Here is an 18,622-nt window from a genome sequence, read left to right on the forward strand (position 1 = left end):
TAAATGTTCAAAAATTCGCCTAAAATCCAAAAATGAATCTTTGGACGAGAAATTTTGGTTACAAACGTTTTTAGGAATGCTCTCTCGATCTACCTATTTAAATTGGAGAGTGCTATAGTTCAAACGGTTCCCTTGTGAGTACAGTGCACAGGCGAAGTTTTCTCTTGATTGGCGATTATCACTTTCTTGTCAGATTATTACGAGTAGATCATTTTTAAATAATTAGCCGACCAAACGTGGCCAAAATTTGAACATTACCTATCTCATTCTTCTCCTCTTCAGCACTGTTTCTCATATTCCAATTTAATTTTTGATAATTCACTTTTTACCAATAAAATAACTTAAGTTGAATTCTGGAAGTCTACGTCTCGTCTATTAAATTAATTGAAATTCCATTCGTTTAAAAATAGGTTCGCGATTCAACCTTGAGACACATTGTTCGATTTTATCATCACAGCGCTACTAAGCAAACTATTTCTAGGTCAACGCAATTATTTCGCTACTGGAATTACGTTGATATTCTTGCGATGCGAGTGTCTCCAGTACGACAGTGTTTATTTTTATCAAAGAATACACTTTCCTTTACTTCCGCGGTGAGAATTTTTTGAACCATTGATTATCATCTGTGATTTTGATTCTTGCAGGTAGATAGGTACCTAAACGTAGACTTGGAATTCCAGTAGATAAATAATCTCGTAACGGGATCGTTTTTAATTTGAAAACAGGTTTCAAAAACGAAGAAAAAGTAGCCATTGAGTAACCGAATTGCGGTCCAGGTATAAGAATAGGTATGGGGGTTGATGGTTTGCATTAATATTGGATTTAAAAATACGTAAGAATAAAGATTCAGATTCTGTGACTAAAATGTACGAGTACTGTTTTCTTACCCGTTGATTAATTTTATCTGAGTAAATTAAAGTTTCATTTCATGTTAAAGAAAATGCAGATAAGTATGTTTATTGTTTAAACCAACACAAAATTATCAATAATGACCCACAGGCCAGTTTTTAAGCGATGAAAGAGTTACTAACCTACGTATCTTTTTTTAAAACCTACAAAATAGTTATTCGACTGAATTGCCCTCGATAAGGTATATTATGGCTTCTTGCTGATTGATGATAACGATCGAAGTAGTTACGCTACAGAATAATATTTCAAAACGTGTTGGTAGGTTACGAGATACATTTTCTAAAATTACAAAAATCATGACTCAATTTTTGGGCTCAAGAATCTTCAAAAACGCTCAGAAAACGTTATCGTTGAAATATCTGAATTTTTGGCGAAATTTTAACCTGTTTTGATAGGTTAGGTTTTTAATTCAATTGTGTCTTATTAATGTTAGTTTTTTTTTTCATCGAATTTTGGTTCAATGGGCGTAAAATCAACTGTTTTATATGATTTTTTTTCTGTTGCCAGTTGGGGTGATTACTTTCGGGTAAATTTACTACTATTCGTGTGTTCACATCTATGTAGATAGAAAAACGCCTGAATTTCACTACTATATTGAACATGTATCCGTGCCTATTTTGTAACAGCTGCAGCATCAGCAGCACGAGCTAAAATAAAACCTAATTTGATAGAATTCATACTTGGTCGGAATTCGAAACTATTTTCTTCATTTTGTCTCCTTTACATACACGTCTACTTGTCTACGTACAACTTTCCATGAGACATCACTGCCACTACCGCCACCCTCACCACCCCGAGTCCTTTCACAGTCAAACCGAAGAAATGAATCTCCATAACCTGACACTGATAGATATCGCGTTTCGACAACTAGAAAGAAAAATGTACCGAGGCACGGGCCAAGAATTTTAATACCTTTTAAAAGATATTTCACAAAATCTAACAACACAACAAGCGTCGCGTTGCTCTTGGTGTAGCCGCCCTGCTGCATAGTTTTCTCTCGTCCATGGCGGGTGACAAATAACACGCTTCGTGATCGCCCAGCACACGTTTTTTTCTCTTTTCTCTGTATGTGTCGAAGGAAGAGTTGAAACAATCTATCATTTGACGCTTTGCCATCGAGATACGAGTAAGATTCCGACCAAAATCGGGTAGCGTTTTCTCTCACCCTCATCCTGACCGCCTGCCCTGCTAACCAACGACCGACTACTACGTGACTAAACCGAAACACAACATATGATGGACTTTTAATTCTCAACAATTGACGTTCGCTACACACACATACAAGTACCTACTCTCTCAGTCACACATAGTCTTACAAATGTGTAGCTCGGGATGACGACCACCACACATCAAGCAGAACGAAAGAAAAAGACGGAGAGATTTCTACTAGTCATAAATCAAAAAATACCCGGCTACACTTTTGGGTTGTTTTCGACTATAAAGTGAAAGCATCGTTTATACGAATGTTCTCTAATTTAATATTATTGCTTTTCGAATTCGTTATTGGAAGCTTGTGCGCGATATGACCAAACAATGAGAATGATGATTTATTAGCCTCATGTATACCACTCGTATATCTACACTATACTAAGTCTTATCAAAAATGAAAATTAATTTTTCTCGACGTGATTTATCATTTATTTGCTTTTTCTTTTTTTTTTCCTTCCCGGATTTTTTTTCGCTTTTTATTCTCGGTCATTTAGCGAAATTCCAGCAGACCACGCGATATCGAGCGAATAAAAAGTGAAAAAATACCGCGATATTTCATCGTGTCTGCAATTCACCTCGTGGTTTGACGAAATGAAATATCAACAAGAGCACGATGAAATAAAACGTAATCGAGAATTTCATTCTGACTCTTTCTTCACCCCTGTTGCAGCGTAACGTACACATTAATTTATCGAGCATTACGGAGCTGGTAATTTATTATTGCAGTGGTGATTTTTCTTTTCTCGAACTGGATCTGGCGTGTTGGTTTTGCTCGTGAGTTTGAAGATGGTCACCTGGTTCACTTTTCATTCGATGGAAAAAGCTGCAGAATGGTTCGGTTTTTTCCTTTGAAAGAATGAAAATTCAAATGTACAAAAACCATGTGATTAAAATAGTTATTGATTTTTTTTTTAAATGGATGTGTCAATATACAGGGTGTCTAAAAAGGATTTTGATGTTATCAGAAAGGAGAGAAAATTTCCCTCTTGAAGATTGGAAAATTTAATGATTATAAGAAAAATGACGTTATTTAAGTAATTAGGCTGCTATCGTCAAAACCTTCATCAGGACCATTCCTTTGGGCTCGTTCTCAATTTGTTTGATGCTGCTTCTGCTCTGGACATTTTGCTGCTTTTCTCGCTTGTTTGCCCTTCCTCTCATATTGGAGCTTTTTTGATTTACCCACATGATGAATTGAATTCAATTTTTAGTATTTGCATATGCTAGTATCATTGAAAAAGAAAAAGAAGAACAAGAACAAAAACAACTTGAACAGCCTTATTAACTTAGATGAATGAAAACAAAAAATGTATTATAATAAAAGAGCTTTACATGGAAAATCATGAAAAAATCATTAACTTACTTACAAGTGACATAGAAATGCAGTTAGTATGTAGTACTAATAGTAAATACATATAAAATCATCATTCAGCTCTGTTGCTTGAAAGTGTTATCAACTGGTTGTTCATAGAAATTTCAAAAAATGAAAAAAATTGGACGTCACTGTCTTCAGGAGAGTGCTGCTCCTGGTAGAGGTGCTCCTCCTGGTGGAGGTACTGCTCCTGGTGTAGGTGCTCCTCCCGGTGGAGGTGCTGCTCCTGGTAGAGGTGCTGCTCCTGGTAGAGGTGCTGCTCCTGGTAGAGGTGCTCCTCCCGGTGGAGGTACTGCTCCTGGTGTAGGTGCTCCTCCCAGCGGTGGTACTGCTCCTGGCGGTGGCGCTCCTCCCGGCGGAGGTACTGCTCCTGGCGGTGGCGCTCCTCCCGGCGGAGGTACTGCTCCTGGTGGAGGTGCTCCTCCTGGTGGAGGTACTGCCCCTGGTAGGGGTGCTGCTCCTGGCAACGGCAGAGGTGGAAATGGTATTGTTGGAGATGCTGATGAAGTAGTTTTGGTTAAAGTATTAACTAAATTCCATAGTCCGCTAGAACCAAGATCACTAGTAAGCTTTCTAGATTCTTCTAAACCATTTATTAAACGATTTGGTAATGCCTCAAAATCTAAAGGAAACAAGCTACTGTCACTAAGTCCTCGACAATCTCTATAGTCAGATCCAAGTAAAGAATCAACTAACGAATCTCCAAACTCTCCAGCAATACTGTCGTAGATATTACGACTGATGAAATCTTGATACACATTTAGTCCTGATACAAAACCATCAGGATCGTTGATGTTATCAAACAAGTTATCTTCAATGCAATCTTCACCAATGGGTGGAATGGGGTAGTAATATGGAATACATGGCAGAGAAGAATTCGAGTCAATTGGAGGTACAGTAACTGGAGGCACGTCTGTAACTGGGGGCACATCAGTAACTGGAGGCACATCTGTTACTGGTGGCGCGGTTGTTACAGGAGGTATTGGTTTCTTACAAGAATCGCATACAACTAGCTTCAAGATATTTGTTATAACAGTACCAAGAGGTCCAAGTAGGGCAGATGGATTTATCAATTTCGATACAGCGGGAGGTAATAGTACTCCCACTCCTCTACCCAAGTTTTTCAACAGATTGTCGAGTAATTTGCGAACGGTATTCAGTAAATTATTGATTAAGCCACTATTCCTGCCAACTAGTAAATCTTTCAAGTTTTTAAGCAAATTTTGAACAGTTTTTATCAAGTCGTTGAGAAGCCCATCTAAAGCAAGTGCTAAACTATCTCCAAGCAGAGGTCCTCCAGGAATGACGTTTGAGCCAGGTATACTATTCGCCACTTTGGCTATAGCTTCTTTTTTGAATTCGTCTGGGTTTTTGATAATTTGAGAATTTTCCAATTGTTTCAACTTGGGTGCGAGTAAATTGTTCAACAAATCTGTCAGAAGTTTGAGAAGATTGTCTAGTAACTTATCTAGTAATCCTTTCTCTCCAAGTAGCTTGACTAGCTTATCAACCAGTAATTTATCAACGTCTCTTAGGACATCATCCAGTAGATTTCTGATCAATTTCAACAAGTTTTGAATCAATTGGCCTAATGAGTTGCTATTTGTTAGTAGTTTTTCAACGTTGCACACTGTGTCTCCCAGAACATCTTTTAATAAAGTTGTTACATCATTTGTTAAACCAGCAACAATGGATGAGTTACCCAATAAATCAGTCAATAGATCATCAGCTAGTTTTTCAACATCGTCTAATAAATCTTCCAATGTGTTGTTCAACAGCTTGGAGACATCTTCAAGTAAGCGGACTGTATCTACCACAGGAACTTCCAGTATGTCTTTCACTAATTCTTCCACGTCTGTTATAATTCCATTCACAGCACTGATTACAGGAGCAGAATTACCGTTTGAACCCCCAATCAGTGCTCCAGGTCCTGAAAGGCCATTGACTAATCCAGGCACTAATCCATGTTTGCCAAGTAGGTCATTTAATGCGGTATCGACCAAGTTCCCCACATCCTTCAAGAGATTTGGGAGCAACGAGCCTAACAACTGCTCTAGAGTTTTCAGTATGTCTGGTAACAACTTACCAAGAAGTGTTCTGATGATGTTTTCTAATAGCTGAATTATTAAATGAATCAATTGCTTTAAGAGATTCAGAACAAATTGTAATATCGAATTTACCAAAGTCTGTATCAATGTTAATAGGTTGCATAGGAGGCCACCTGGTGTAGTTGGAGGAGGAGGAATTGCATTATCAATAGGTGGTGCTTCAGGTAAAGGAATTGCATTTGGATCAACAGGTAAACCAGTAGGAAGACTTGGATCGAGTGGGTTCACTTCAGGAAGGGGAGGTACAGATGGGTCAATTGGTCCAGGTGCAGGTCCTGTAGGAGGTACTAAGTTTGGATCAGTTGGGTTCACTTCAGGAAGGGGAGGTACGGATGGGTCAACTGGTCCAGGCGCAGGTCCTGCAGGAGGTACCAAGTTTGGATCAATTGGGTTCACTTCAGGAATGGGAGGTATGGATGGGTCAATTGGTCCAGGCGCAGGCCCGGCAGGAGGTACTAAATTTGGATCAATTGGTCCAGGCGCAGGTCCTGCAGGAGGTACTAAGTTTGGGTCAATTTGTCCAGGCGCAGGTCCGGCAGGAGGTACTAAGTTTGGATCAATTGGGTTCACTTCAGGAATGGGAGGTATGGATGGGTCAATTGGTCCAGGCGCAGGTCCGGCAGGAGGTATTAAGTTCGGATCAACTGGGTTCACTTCAGGAATGGCTGGTGAGTCTGCCGGAACTTGCCTTTTCACAAGAGGAGCCGGTTTATCCTTATTTTCAGCCGTATTTGGTGTATCATCTGTACCAGGGCCAACTCCTGGTGGTACAGGAGCTGCACCACCAGTATCACTTGGTGCAGCTGGAGGTGGTCCAGCATTTTCAGGTGGAATTGCTGATGCTGGCGGTGATAATGGTGGTGGTCCTCCTCCTGGAGGAGGTGGTGATCCACCTGTTGGAGGTGATAGTCCTCCTGTTGAGGGTGGTGGTGGTCCTCCTGCCGGAGGAGGAAGTGGTCCACCTGCTGGGGGAGGTGGTAGTGCTCCTGTTGGAGGAGGTGCCGGTCCACCTGTTGGAGGTGGTGGTGGTCCTCCAGGCGCAAGCGGAAGTGGTCCACCTGCTGAAGGAGGAGGTAGGGCTCCTGTTGGAGGAGGTGGAACATCAGTCTTATTACATGGCGGAACAACTTGCAATATCGCTTGCAAAGATTTAGGATCGAGAATTATAAACAGAGAATTGCCTTTTTCCAAACTTCCATTCGGGTTAATCACAGAACAGTTACCACCTGCCCCTGGTTCGGGTGCTGCTTTGTTCCCAGCTGGTGGTACAGGATTTGGCTGAGGTAATGGAGCAACACAAGGATCTGTTGCATTTGGCACAACGAAACCTACGTTGCTACCAAAAGTCAATGGATAAGGTGGACATGGATTGGAATCGTCAAAGTAATCGAAGAATTGGGCATTGCCGAGACACGTCACGAGAAGTAGAATATAGATGTTGGATACCTGGAAAATTACGATGACATATCATTTACAATTGAATAGGGGTAGATCACTATAGAAAAACTGTTCAAGAATCTTGACCAAATTCAAGTAAATTTTGAATTTTGAATTTGTAAGTCAACTAGGACGATTTTTATCCTCATACGCGTCCCTAGAAGTGAGATACGAGTCCATCTAAAGGAAGCATTTTTAAAAAACATCTATGAATTTAATGATTTTTTAAAATTGAAGTTCTCAATTTTTCACAATTTAGCAATAGTAATGACTAAAAAAAAAAAAAAAAAAAAATTGGAACCACTGCATTCCAAAGTGTTTCCTGAGTTTCAGAAATTATATTTTTCAATGATTTGATGCTCTTGAAGCGTAATAGTTTAGATTGGAAAAGTTTGTCAACAAAATAATTTACTCAAAAATAAGCAATAATTTGATAATTTTCTACGTCAATTAGAGACCTTAAAAATAATAGTCTTGGATTTTGACTGCAATGGCCCGAGTATCCCAATCTTCATCTTTTGGAACTGGGCCATTTTTCACAAAACTGTTGAGTGGGAACTAAAACGAAAAGACCACAATTTTCTTGAAAATTCTGTTCTGTGAGGACCTACTTTTCTAATTTTCAACTCGTAATGAATGCATCCACCGAATTTGGTAAACATTTGTTCAAATTGAAATGATGAAAATTTTTAATGAAAAATATGTCAAATAGTATTAGGAAAAAAGAGATAAATTTAAACCTTTCTGCAACTTGAATGGTTTTCAAAAATTTCAAATTTTCAAGTCTGCATTTTATCAATTGGATTTTTAGACCCCTTGAATGAAGCATTAATCAGTCCCAAATTTTACCATACTGATATTTTGGCAGGATGAAAGCCTTTCAAGTTACTTGGTATCGTCATCGAAAATATGATTTTATGATTGAAACACTTTTACAAACTTACGATACCTTCCTCTTCATATTTTTCAGCAAAAAAATCTCATTATCTCACAATTCACAAACTACAGTAGACTCCCGATTATCCGCCCTAATTGGGGCTGAAGGTCTGGCGGATAACGAAAATGGCGGATGATCCGAAATCACATTTTCAGGGTAATTATTTTCGCTCAGGTGAAATTCTTTAAAAAATTTCCAGCTAAAAAACGAAAAAAAACGAGATTTTTTAGAAAAAATTTGCGAAAATGAGCAGAAATGAAAAAAATATTGAAATGAAACGAGTAAAAAAAGCAAAATATGCTGAAACATGCGCTAAAAAAAGCCAAAATATGCAAAAATTTATGCATCCGCCCTCAGTAGGTCGGATAACCCGGTAGGGAAGGGCGGATGAAATTGGGTCGGATAAGCCGAAGGGCGGATAATCGGGAGTCTACACTACTCCAGATGATGTTCACTGAATAGAATTAAATATTTTACGTTCGAAAAAATTGAACCGATTAAGCACCACTATATTGAATTGAAAAATGCTACGCATCGTCTCGAAATTATACCTTCTGATGACAGAAAAAAAAACTAAAGATGGAAAAAAAATTTAACACTTACCCAAAACATCGTCATCATCACATTCACGTATTCGCATACATAACACCGCGAAATAACCAGAACGTTAATGAAAATCTCGTTTTATACGTGTATTTTTTCTATCATATCGAAATATTTTAATCAACCCGGTAGCAAAATTCTCCTCCAGGAATTTTTTCAGATTTCTGTGTACAAAATACGTGTAAATGCTCGCCTGATACTTGAAATGTGCGTAAGCAATATTATGCAACAACCATAAATCGACGATTAAGCATGAATTGGACAACCTAAACCGAATTATGAAGATAATAGTTTCAATTCCTGTCACGTTCATTTAAAAAACAACTGTGATAATAAGCACACTGTTAATTAATCGTGAAACGAGCAATCGTATTCATGATGGATAGAAATTCCTTCAAATTTACGTTTTTCCGCAAAACAATAAAATAGGTAGGCATCTGTTTCTACTTTTTAAATGTTTCATTTTAGGAGTTGTAAAATTTCTTCGGTTGGTTGTTGTTCAATTCATTCGTGAATTTCATTCAATTTTACGAAAATTGCTCTTTCTTCGGGGTTAGAATTCGTATGTAAATTTTTTTTGAAATGAAAATTTTGTTGGTACGTAATCAGAATTGAAGCAGAGATAATTTCGTGCGTAGTTTAAAAGGTTTTTCGAACTCCAAAATTTACTTGAAAATTTTGCAGTTTTGAACGCCTGCAAACTCCAAAATCCGGCGAAAATTTTGTAGTGTTGTGGTACAGCGAACTGCGGGTCCTGTGCATTTTGTTGGAAGAAAAAGTATGGAGAATTTGAAAAGTCATCGTAAAACTGCTTTTTTGAGTTTTTAAATTTTCAAAAATTCTCCAAAATAGGATTTTTTAGTGCTTGAAATAGTGGTTATGGGGATTATACGAGTAGAAGATGTTTTTCTAATCCAGCATTGTTTGATTCAAAACGATTGGTGTTCCTTTCGAAAGTTTCCCATGTTAAGTGTATGTACTATAGAGCAGCTTTCTTGATACTGCCTTCGAATTCGAGAACACAGCTGCGGTGACATATTGACAGTTCGTACATAGCTATATTGTATGTCATATGTACATACAATAAAGGTTATGCGATGGTGTACATTTTTACAGTTCAACTATATGTATTATGTATAGGTGCAAATGTCCCAGACACGCTGAATATATTCAGTTTGTTTTCTTTTCACATTTCTTGACATGTTTTTTCACAATTACCAGCGACAACGTAAACTATGACGCATACGTCGCTACATTACGAACTTCACGTAACACTTCAATTACTATAATTATTTTTATTTAATAAAATACCTTACTTTCGCGAGCACCCAGACAAACTCTACCATCCGACTATCCAAAGTACCTACTGAAGTACCTACTTACGTAATACGTATTTCAGTTACATTTGCGCGACCTTTATCAAATTACAGCAAATTGTTTCCAGTATACGAAGTTGAAGATATACACCTTGTATCAATTTCTCGCGATATATTTCAAATTTTATTTGACGTTCTATTTTCAAACGAAGCAGTGCACGTAGAATATATCCCCATATTTTTTTCTCGTTTTCTAGCTACTTACGGTCTCCTCTCCTTTTTTTTGGGCAAAAAAATAGTAAATATGTTTAATATAATTGAACGAGTATATAAAACGCATTTACTCTATACGGTTTCTATCTACAGATATTCTACTCCACATCAAACGATATCCTCAGCCAAACGTATCTACTACGTACGTACGTATAACAACGTAAATATAATTCGTTAAAATGACAGCGACATTATTGATATGGTAGAAAAGCGTTTCACTTTTTCCTTCGCCGAACACAAGAGGCCAAATCCCAAAAGAAATATATACGATATCGATATACTTACTACGAAAAACACAGGTTTCCTACGACGCGTTTTTTCCTTTGCAAAATTTATACCCTATCTGTGATTTCTTTTTTTTTCTTTTTTTTTTTCGTTCTATTCCCTTATATAGTTCAACTATATTCGTCATTCGACGTTTGCATATTTTTCGACAGTTTCAGATTTATGTAAGGTTATTCGCGTTCGTGTTGCTCGTTTGTTTTTTCTTCTCTTATGCTACAGCAAACAACTGTAACAAATTTGACTAGGCGAAGGCTCCACCAGGGTTTATTTTTCTTTCAATATTATGTTGACTTTTGTCCAAATTTTTGCATTTTTCAAATCGCCTATATAAATATTCACCGCGTCTGCCTGTGGGCTTTTCTCTAGTTTATTTATGTAGTTTGTTTTTCGGTGTATTTGATGCAGATGAGTTTGTGATCGGAGGGGTGGATGAGGTATTGCTATACGAAATCCTACAAATATACAAATATGTATCGTGGATCAACATAAGTATTATTCATATATGGAAATATTCATTTGCCAGGCCCAAGGTGAAATCATAGCATGTATCCCTCGAGTAAAAATACGATTGGAAAATGAGTATTTTTTTCGGTGAAAAAATATAGAATAACAAAAGTTCAGACCAGTGTCGGATTGGAATCGAAAACTGGTACAAAAAAATGAGTTCTGATTTGTTCATATCTGATTAAAAATCATCCAAATGGTGATACTTCAACTTGACGTAAAATGAAATGAAAACGTTGAAATTTGATCCAATTGAAAATCTCTCGCTATACATAAGGCATAAATATATCCCTCAAGACGTTTTAACGTAATTGATAATAAAGATGGAATTTGTTACTAAGCAAAAGAGCAAAATGAAAAACAGGGCGAAAAATGAAGTAAAATTAAAGTCGTAACGTTTGCATTTTTGAAGTTTAATAAATGAAGACACATTAGTAAGGTTTTTCTTTTCGAGCCTTTTTTTTCTCCCTCCTCTACATCCCTTACTAGATTTAGCCATATCTGGCAAAGAGGCTACGAAATGAATATTACATAATAGCGTCAGATATAGTACTATACGTATAGCTGGCGAGATATCGCGACAGCAACGGTGTGCTCGTATATAATATGAATATTCATCGAGAGAGCGAACAAATACGACGCTCGAGATGACGTCGACGGTGTGGCGATGGCGGGCGTACGTTTCCGAAGAAAAAGGGCTTCGATATTAATACGATGCAGTTAGCATTTTTGACTTTGACAAAACTTGGTAATATCCGTAAGCGTGCGGTACCGAGAGCTGCAGATAAGACGGGGGCCGAATTTAGTCGTCACATGATTCGAGATTTTCGCTTTTATTTTCGACTGGTACCACGAGGGATCAATTTACACTCATTTGTTTGCGACGATGATACGAACCGATGAATGTTAAAAAGTCGCCTTAATTAAAATATTCGTCGAAAATTTCACAGGGTAATAATTCGCGAAGTGCGAGGTGTCAGTGGTGCCTAGTGAATGGGCTGGTGATTGTGGGTGGGGTTGATGCTGGTGAAGAGAGGGAGGTGAGGTTATGAAGGGAATGTTTCGAGATAATTTTGGATTAATTTACTTACTTGGCTTGTTTCGAGCCTTGATTATTATTTAAATTTAAGACTTCTTTTCATGAATGTAATGTTCGCGGGTCATTGCTCTTGACTTTAAGAATGTTGGTCTAAAGCGTCACAAAGGACGTATTTTGAATTTTTGTAGTCATTCGATCACTCACTCCGAAAATATGTTCATTTTAGCTTACCATGTTGTGCAATAGGGCTCCGTAATGTCCCGTATGAAGTGTTTTTTTGGGGAAAGGCACAAAAATAGCTACACAGGTGTCACCAAGTACAGGTCTACAAAATTCATATCCATAGCATTAAGTACTAAATAGCTCGTTCCTCGCTCATTGAAACAAACCTTACTTAAGAAAAATTCCGCAGTTGAATTTCAAAGTCGTGCCCCCTCCCATTTCGAGTAAAAATGAGCTGTTATACTATTAGTATATTATTATTACCCGCCACTTTTGGAATGGGTTGAAATTTCGCGAGGAATTCCAATATTTAAACAAAATTATTTTTGAGAATTTTTCGATGAATTTCAAATTTGAGAAAATTGAATCATGATTTTTGAAATTTCTCAGAAAAGAGTCTCGTGGTCCATCAAAATGGGTTAAGATTCAAGCAGAAAATCAAGATTCCCATCAAAACTGTTTTAAAATCAATTTGGATAGATTTTGAGCTCAGTGATGGGTTTTGATTTTGGTGATTTTTGAAACAAGTGACTCATGACTTGAAAAAATTGGTTAGAATTTCGGCGAAAAAATCGAAAATTTCTGTATGAGCATATTTGAAAAATTACAGATTTAACTTACTTAGATTAATTTGAGAAAGAATATCCAATCGCTCATGGCTTCCGCTTCTAAGTTTTTCAAAAAAAAAAAAAAAATCGGACTCACGAGGGCAGTTACAGAGAGCACAGTGGCCTTCGAGTAATACTGGACTTTTTCCTTTTGTGACTCATTTTGATGAGTCATGTGACTTTTTCAATAACTACCCAGATATGGAACCAATTCTAAGCTCAAAATTCTTCTAAAGTTTTCTGAAAAATGAGTGATAAAGATTCGTAGTTTTTTGACGAAATTTCTACCTAATTCGATAGGTCGAATGACACTTTTTTCAAAAATCACTATCCAATCTTAACCTCATGGGCTCAAAACTCTTCAAAAATGTTCACTAAATATTTTCGTTGTAATATTCAAAATTCTAATGAAATTTCAATCCATTTTTATGGGTCATATGACACTTTCAAAAATCCCGACAAATCATGACTCAATTTTGGGCTAAAAATGCTTCAAAAATGCTCCAAAAATATTTTCGTCAAAATATTCGAATTTCTCACGAAATGTTATTCCATTTTGATAGGTGATAAGGTCACGTTTGAATAATCTTACCACAGATCATTTTTACTCGGAATTATGAGGTGGGGGTGGCCTGACTTGAAACTTCGACTGCATCCTATTGTTCTTACTGTTTTTTCTCCTGATTTGGTGCGATAGGCGTGGTAGGAATGCCTCAATGCTATGAACATGAATTTTTTGGGCCCTCATCTTCAATCCGCTTAGCCTGTGAGTAATCATTTTTGAGCTGGATTTTCCTAAAAATTTACTTTGAAGGGCACTGGCGTCTGATTGGGCAAATGGTCAGCTAAAATAATAATATTCGGAAAACAGTAAACGAATCCCAGAAAACGCAGAATAATTCAGAAATAATTATATATGCCGATAAATTATCTTGTTCTTACTGCCCAAAATCTTTTACATCAATGTTTGCAAAAGTGGGACATGAAAGACACCATATCGGCGATAAAAAATATTCGTGTAAATTTTGTAAAGCGTCATTTTATCTAAAATACTTACGCCCTCAACAAACATGAATCCGGATGTAGTATATAGCTTGACCGATGCATTATATGGTGTAAATTCTGCGATTTTCACTCGTTATTCAGCGCGAATTTGGAACGTCAATATGGGAATACAAGATGGAATTACTCACATCGGACTTCGTGATAATTGAGTTCTCCTCATTAGTCTTGGAATACAAAACTTCTCATCTTGAAACTATAGAGTATTTACTCAGAATGTAGAAATATTGTCTTACTTAATCGTCGGCTTTCCTATAACACGATTTGGTACTGCTAATCATCCTGGGTGAGCTGACAGATTTGCACACCAAGGAACGGCTTTTGCTCACCAAGTAACGACTAAAGCTAACATTCAAAACACATACGTGTATGATAAAAATGAAATAATGCTGTAACACTAAAAACTTACTGAATCACTTGCGCTTACTTGTTACACAAAAAGGTCATTTTTAAAATACTGGTTAATTATATTTCAACCAAGGTACTTGTTCAAGGTATCAAAACCAAAAGTACACTTCAAAGAACCTGAAACACATTTAAAAAATTCATCATTACTTTCAAATGTAATGTAAACAAACACTTTAAACTTCTCTCAAAAAGGTATGTTTCATTGAAATTTGATGTTAAAAGTTAAATAATTTAAAATAATGTCTAGTTTGCTGTGTTCATCTCTCATACAAAATACCCAATTTTCACTACTTCATCTTTTCTTTATTAGATAATCAAGTTACTCAACTTTGTAGAACGATGTTTTAAAAATGAGTACAATGCTTTTTATAAAATAAATGATGCATGGCTTCAAATTTGAGTCTGACGCTGAAATATGTAGATTTTCCCAACCAAAACATTCGTTGTGCACGGACAAGGTCCCGGTGACAAAACTTTGAAAAGGCAATGCTCAAAACGGGCAAAAATGACTTTTGTGTTTAAAATGCCTATCTAATGCGTATATGTATTGGTATACTTATGTGCTTACATCAAAACCGTTTTCCAAGAGATATTTCACGTGTGCTGCAGTGTAACCATTCGGCAAATCATCTCTTTTTTCTAGTGTGGCTGTTGAATTAGAAAATAAAATAGATGAGATTTTCCTTGAGACACGTCAACGTTTAATCCTATTATCATTACCTGACGAGAAAAACCTGCCGATTTTGGTTGGTTGGAAAAAATCATTTCCAGCAGTTTTTGTCGCTGCAATAACAATGCTTGAAGGAAGGTAGACGCTAAGGACGAACTATAAAATTCTGAATTCTAAATCTTTCATAACAAGATGTATGTACATGTCACAAGGAATATTTTTTTGAAAAAATTAGCGAAATCGGTTCATTTTTCGAAAATTTGGAGGGAGCCCGAAAATTGGTTTTTGGAGCATATCTCCATCCGTATGGGACCTAATCGATTCAAATTTTGAGATTCGATTCAAAATGCGATTTGGAAGAAAACGTATTTCCCCAAATCGAATTTTGAAACAAATTCCAAAATTTGAACCAATTTGGTCCCATACGAGGGGAAATATACCCCAAAAACCAATTTTTGGACCCCTCCTCCAAATTTTCGAAAAATTAACCGATTTCGCTCATTTTTGTTTCAAAATGTTCCTTATGACATGTAGATATGTTACGAAACATTATCACTGGTATTTGTAATTTTTCTTGGAACCCAGTTTCCTTTTCACTTTTCACAATACAAAAGTACACAGATATGTACCAGTTTTTTAGAGCACTGTAAAACTGGAAAAATTCTTGTTGTTATTGACGTTACGAATAATCTCATCGGGATGATTGTTTTCATCATCTGAATTTTCGGAATCTTCTGCAGTTTGTTCTAAAGAAGAATGTACTTATTTATTGCAAGCGAGTTGTTATCTCTGCTTCTGTATGATTTCTGACCATAAATTCGTTCTAAAAACAATATTTTGTTAGGTATCTGGAAACCGATCAAGTTAATAATAAATACATATAATATTAATAATTACTTATGTTTGTAACGCCTTATATTGCTCGCTCTCCTTTCGAATATTCGATTCCAGTTTTAATAAATATATTACAGTAAAACCTCTAATAACGGACACCCCTCAAGAGCGGACACTCCCCAACAACGGACAATTTTCTCGGTCCCAACGAGTGTTATGGGAGAAATGCATTGTAGCCTCTGAATTACGGACGTTCCGAACAACGGACGGTAAATCACAAATTTTCAATGTGAAATCGTGCCAAAATACGAGTTTTATGTTCATTTTTCACTCGTTATCGAACTTTTGGACCAGGGGATCATACAAAATTTCAAAGTCCATTATCGTAATCTATTATTGACTCGTATTTTATCGGAAATGGATAGAATTACATCTGCGGATGAGCTCGCCAAAGAATGCAACGTTCTGCAGTCCGTTATGTAATTCTAGCATTTTTTCACCAACCACCAAAACTCGAAATTGAATTAAATACAAGATAAAATTTTCAAAAATCTTTTTCAGAAAAAATAGCAACAAAATCCCTAATTTTTCACCTGCCCAATCATACGTACTTCGAGAATATTATATTTATCTTAAAACAAAAATATAAAAATATAACAAAAAATACTTAAGATAAAAATTTAGAAGCACTGGTAGTCGAATTTGAAATCAGTAAACTGCACAATAATTTCGATTGAGTAGAAATTTAGAAGTCACCACCTTCGAACCAAAATGTGAACTGAATTTAGTTTCGAGTTTATATTTTTATTATGAATATATTTTTTACTCCCTAAGTTCCCTTCCCAAAGATAGTTTTTGTAAGGTCCAGACTCTCGTATTGAAAAGTCTGGTACCTATCGATTTTACAGTATCGAGTCGCGAGGTGCTAACAGATTTATTTTCTTCGATACTTGACATATTTATACCTACCAGGGTATGGACCAATTTGTTGTCCATGTCATTTTTCCAGAGAGTCGTCAGCCTATAGGCTTTTATTTTACGCTGAGTGTATCTGTATCGAGTGATACAAAATAAAATTGTAAGCAACCTATTAAGTTGTTAAGAAAGTATGCGACACGTTTTACATATAGCTTATAATATCTTTTTAATAAGAATTTAGGCAGAGGTAGCGAAAACAAACGGAACAAACAAAAAAAAAAAAAAATTACATTTTTATTCCTTCTTTTCTTCTTTTTTAACCATAATGTATGTTTTGGTTAGATCATACAACCAATACCCCGCGATTAGGAGACCCATGAAGTCTTGTGTTGCCAGTTGCTTCAAAAAAGCTGGTTTCAGTTCATAAAACCATGAAAATGTTTCCGAGGTCAACACAGACACTACGCTTACAGATGAACTCATGCAAAAATTACCATCGCATATGCCCGAAGCACTCGACCATATTCAGCCCCTGATTTGTTTGGCTATCGAAAAAAATGACACATTTCTCTTGATGCACCTGAACGAAGCCCGTGCTCTTATTGATCAAAAGATGTATTATGGAAAAGCATCAAGGAGTGCAGACAAAAATTACAGATTTTTTTTTAAGTTAATAAAACTATGAATGCATTTATGTATGTAAACTATTGAAATAAATTGACCTTTGTACAACGGACATTTCCTTATTTGAACCTCTCAACACTGGCCATTCTGAAGAGCGGACACCTCCAAACAGCGGACATTTTGCTCGGTCCCGTGAAGTGTCCGTTATTAGAGGTTTTACTGTACTTACTTACAGCAGAAGAGGGAACAGTCGGAGTACCCAAAGTTAATCCAGATTCGCGAAAATTAGGTAAATACGTCTGCATTTTGGCACGATTAGCTTTAATATTGAGATGAGTCAATTGGTTTTGTAAAAAACAATGTTCACTTGAGGATGGAATATATGTTAATTTTTCCATACTAATCTGTTAAACAGTATGAACAAACACTCGAAATAACATGATTAAATTAATACCGCACGACTATACCTACACTTATACAAGTCATAAAATATACTGAAGATGGGTATTCGATACACGAGTGGTTCAATTCCGAAGCATAAAAAGAAATGATTATTCGTTGTTTGGCTAACAGTCTGGTCAATTCAATTTTTTCAGATGTTGGGAAGACGTATTCTTTTACAAAGCGACGACTCTTCTTTATCACTGAAATATTTTGTAATAGGACGCTTAGGATGATTATGTAAATCGTCTATCATTATACCCATTGGTACCATTTTCAGGAAACCTACGATAGGCATTACCTGCACCAGTCATTCCTTGTAAAATTCACATAGCCTGTCATCTTTCAACTTCCACAATGCTCGTTTTGAATACTACCTGTAAATTAAATTATTAAAATTGGATAATTATTTAAAATTAAGTATTATGGATCGAATATTTTCGAAAAAATATTACTTACTTTTGAATTCTGCGATATTTTTCCAGTTGATAAGTTTTTAGAAAATGGAAATTATAAACAACAAAATTAAGCATAAATTTTGATAATTTTTCTAGCCATTATTTTTTTTTAAAATGAATAATTTATTCACAAAAGAATTAAGCTGAATTCTGATAGGTAATACATTTGCTACCCATTAAATTCCAGAAAAAATAATTATTGATTTTTTTTTATTAAGTTGATTTTAATCTTATCCTACCTTCTTTTTTTACCTCTCGAAGTCCTAACATTTACATTTACGATTTCTGCACTTTCAAAAGTTTGAAGTCTATAAATCGAGGTGCTTTTATAGTACATAGAAGGTAGTTCGGATTCAGTATTTTGTTCGAAAACGAATTTTAAGAC

General features: G+C 36.2%; 1 protein-coding gene across 5 annotated transcripts; it reads right to left on the bottom strand.

The window, feature by feature from the left end:
- Positions 1 to 3,380: 3,380 nt before the first annotated feature.
- Positions 3,381 to 8,723, bottom strand: LOC135840974 (uncharacterized). Of its 5 annotated transcripts, XM_065357749.1 has the most exons (4): positions 8,576 to 8,723; positions 6,141 to 7,044; positions 6,078 to 6,095; positions 3,381 to 6,032 (listed from the first exon to the last, which is right to left on the bottom strand). In XM_065357749.1, exons 1-4 carry the CDS (start codon positions 8,591 to 8,593, stop codon positions 3,628 to 3,630), a joined length of 3,345 nt encoding a protein of 1,114 aa, XP_065213821.1. In that variant the 5' UTR covers positions 8,594 to 8,723; the 3' UTR covers positions 3,381 to 3,627. The 5 variants fall into 5 exon arrangements, with proteins under 5 accessions (XP_065213821.1, XP_065213819.1, XP_065213818.1 ...); XM_065357747.1 differs by having other exon boundaries at positions 3,381 to 6,095; XM_065357746.1 differs by having other exon boundaries at positions 6,078 to 7,044.
- Between the last annotated feature and the right edge of the window lie 9,899 nt (positions 8,724 to 18,622).

The sequence above is a fragment of the Planococcus citri genome, chromosome 3 (genome assembly GCF_950023065.1).
Source record: "Planococcus citri chromosome 3, ihPlaCitr1.1, whole genome shotgun sequence".
Classification (NCBI taxonomy): domain Eukaryota; kingdom Metazoa; phylum Arthropoda; class Insecta; order Hemiptera; family Pseudococcidae; genus Planococcus; species Planococcus citri.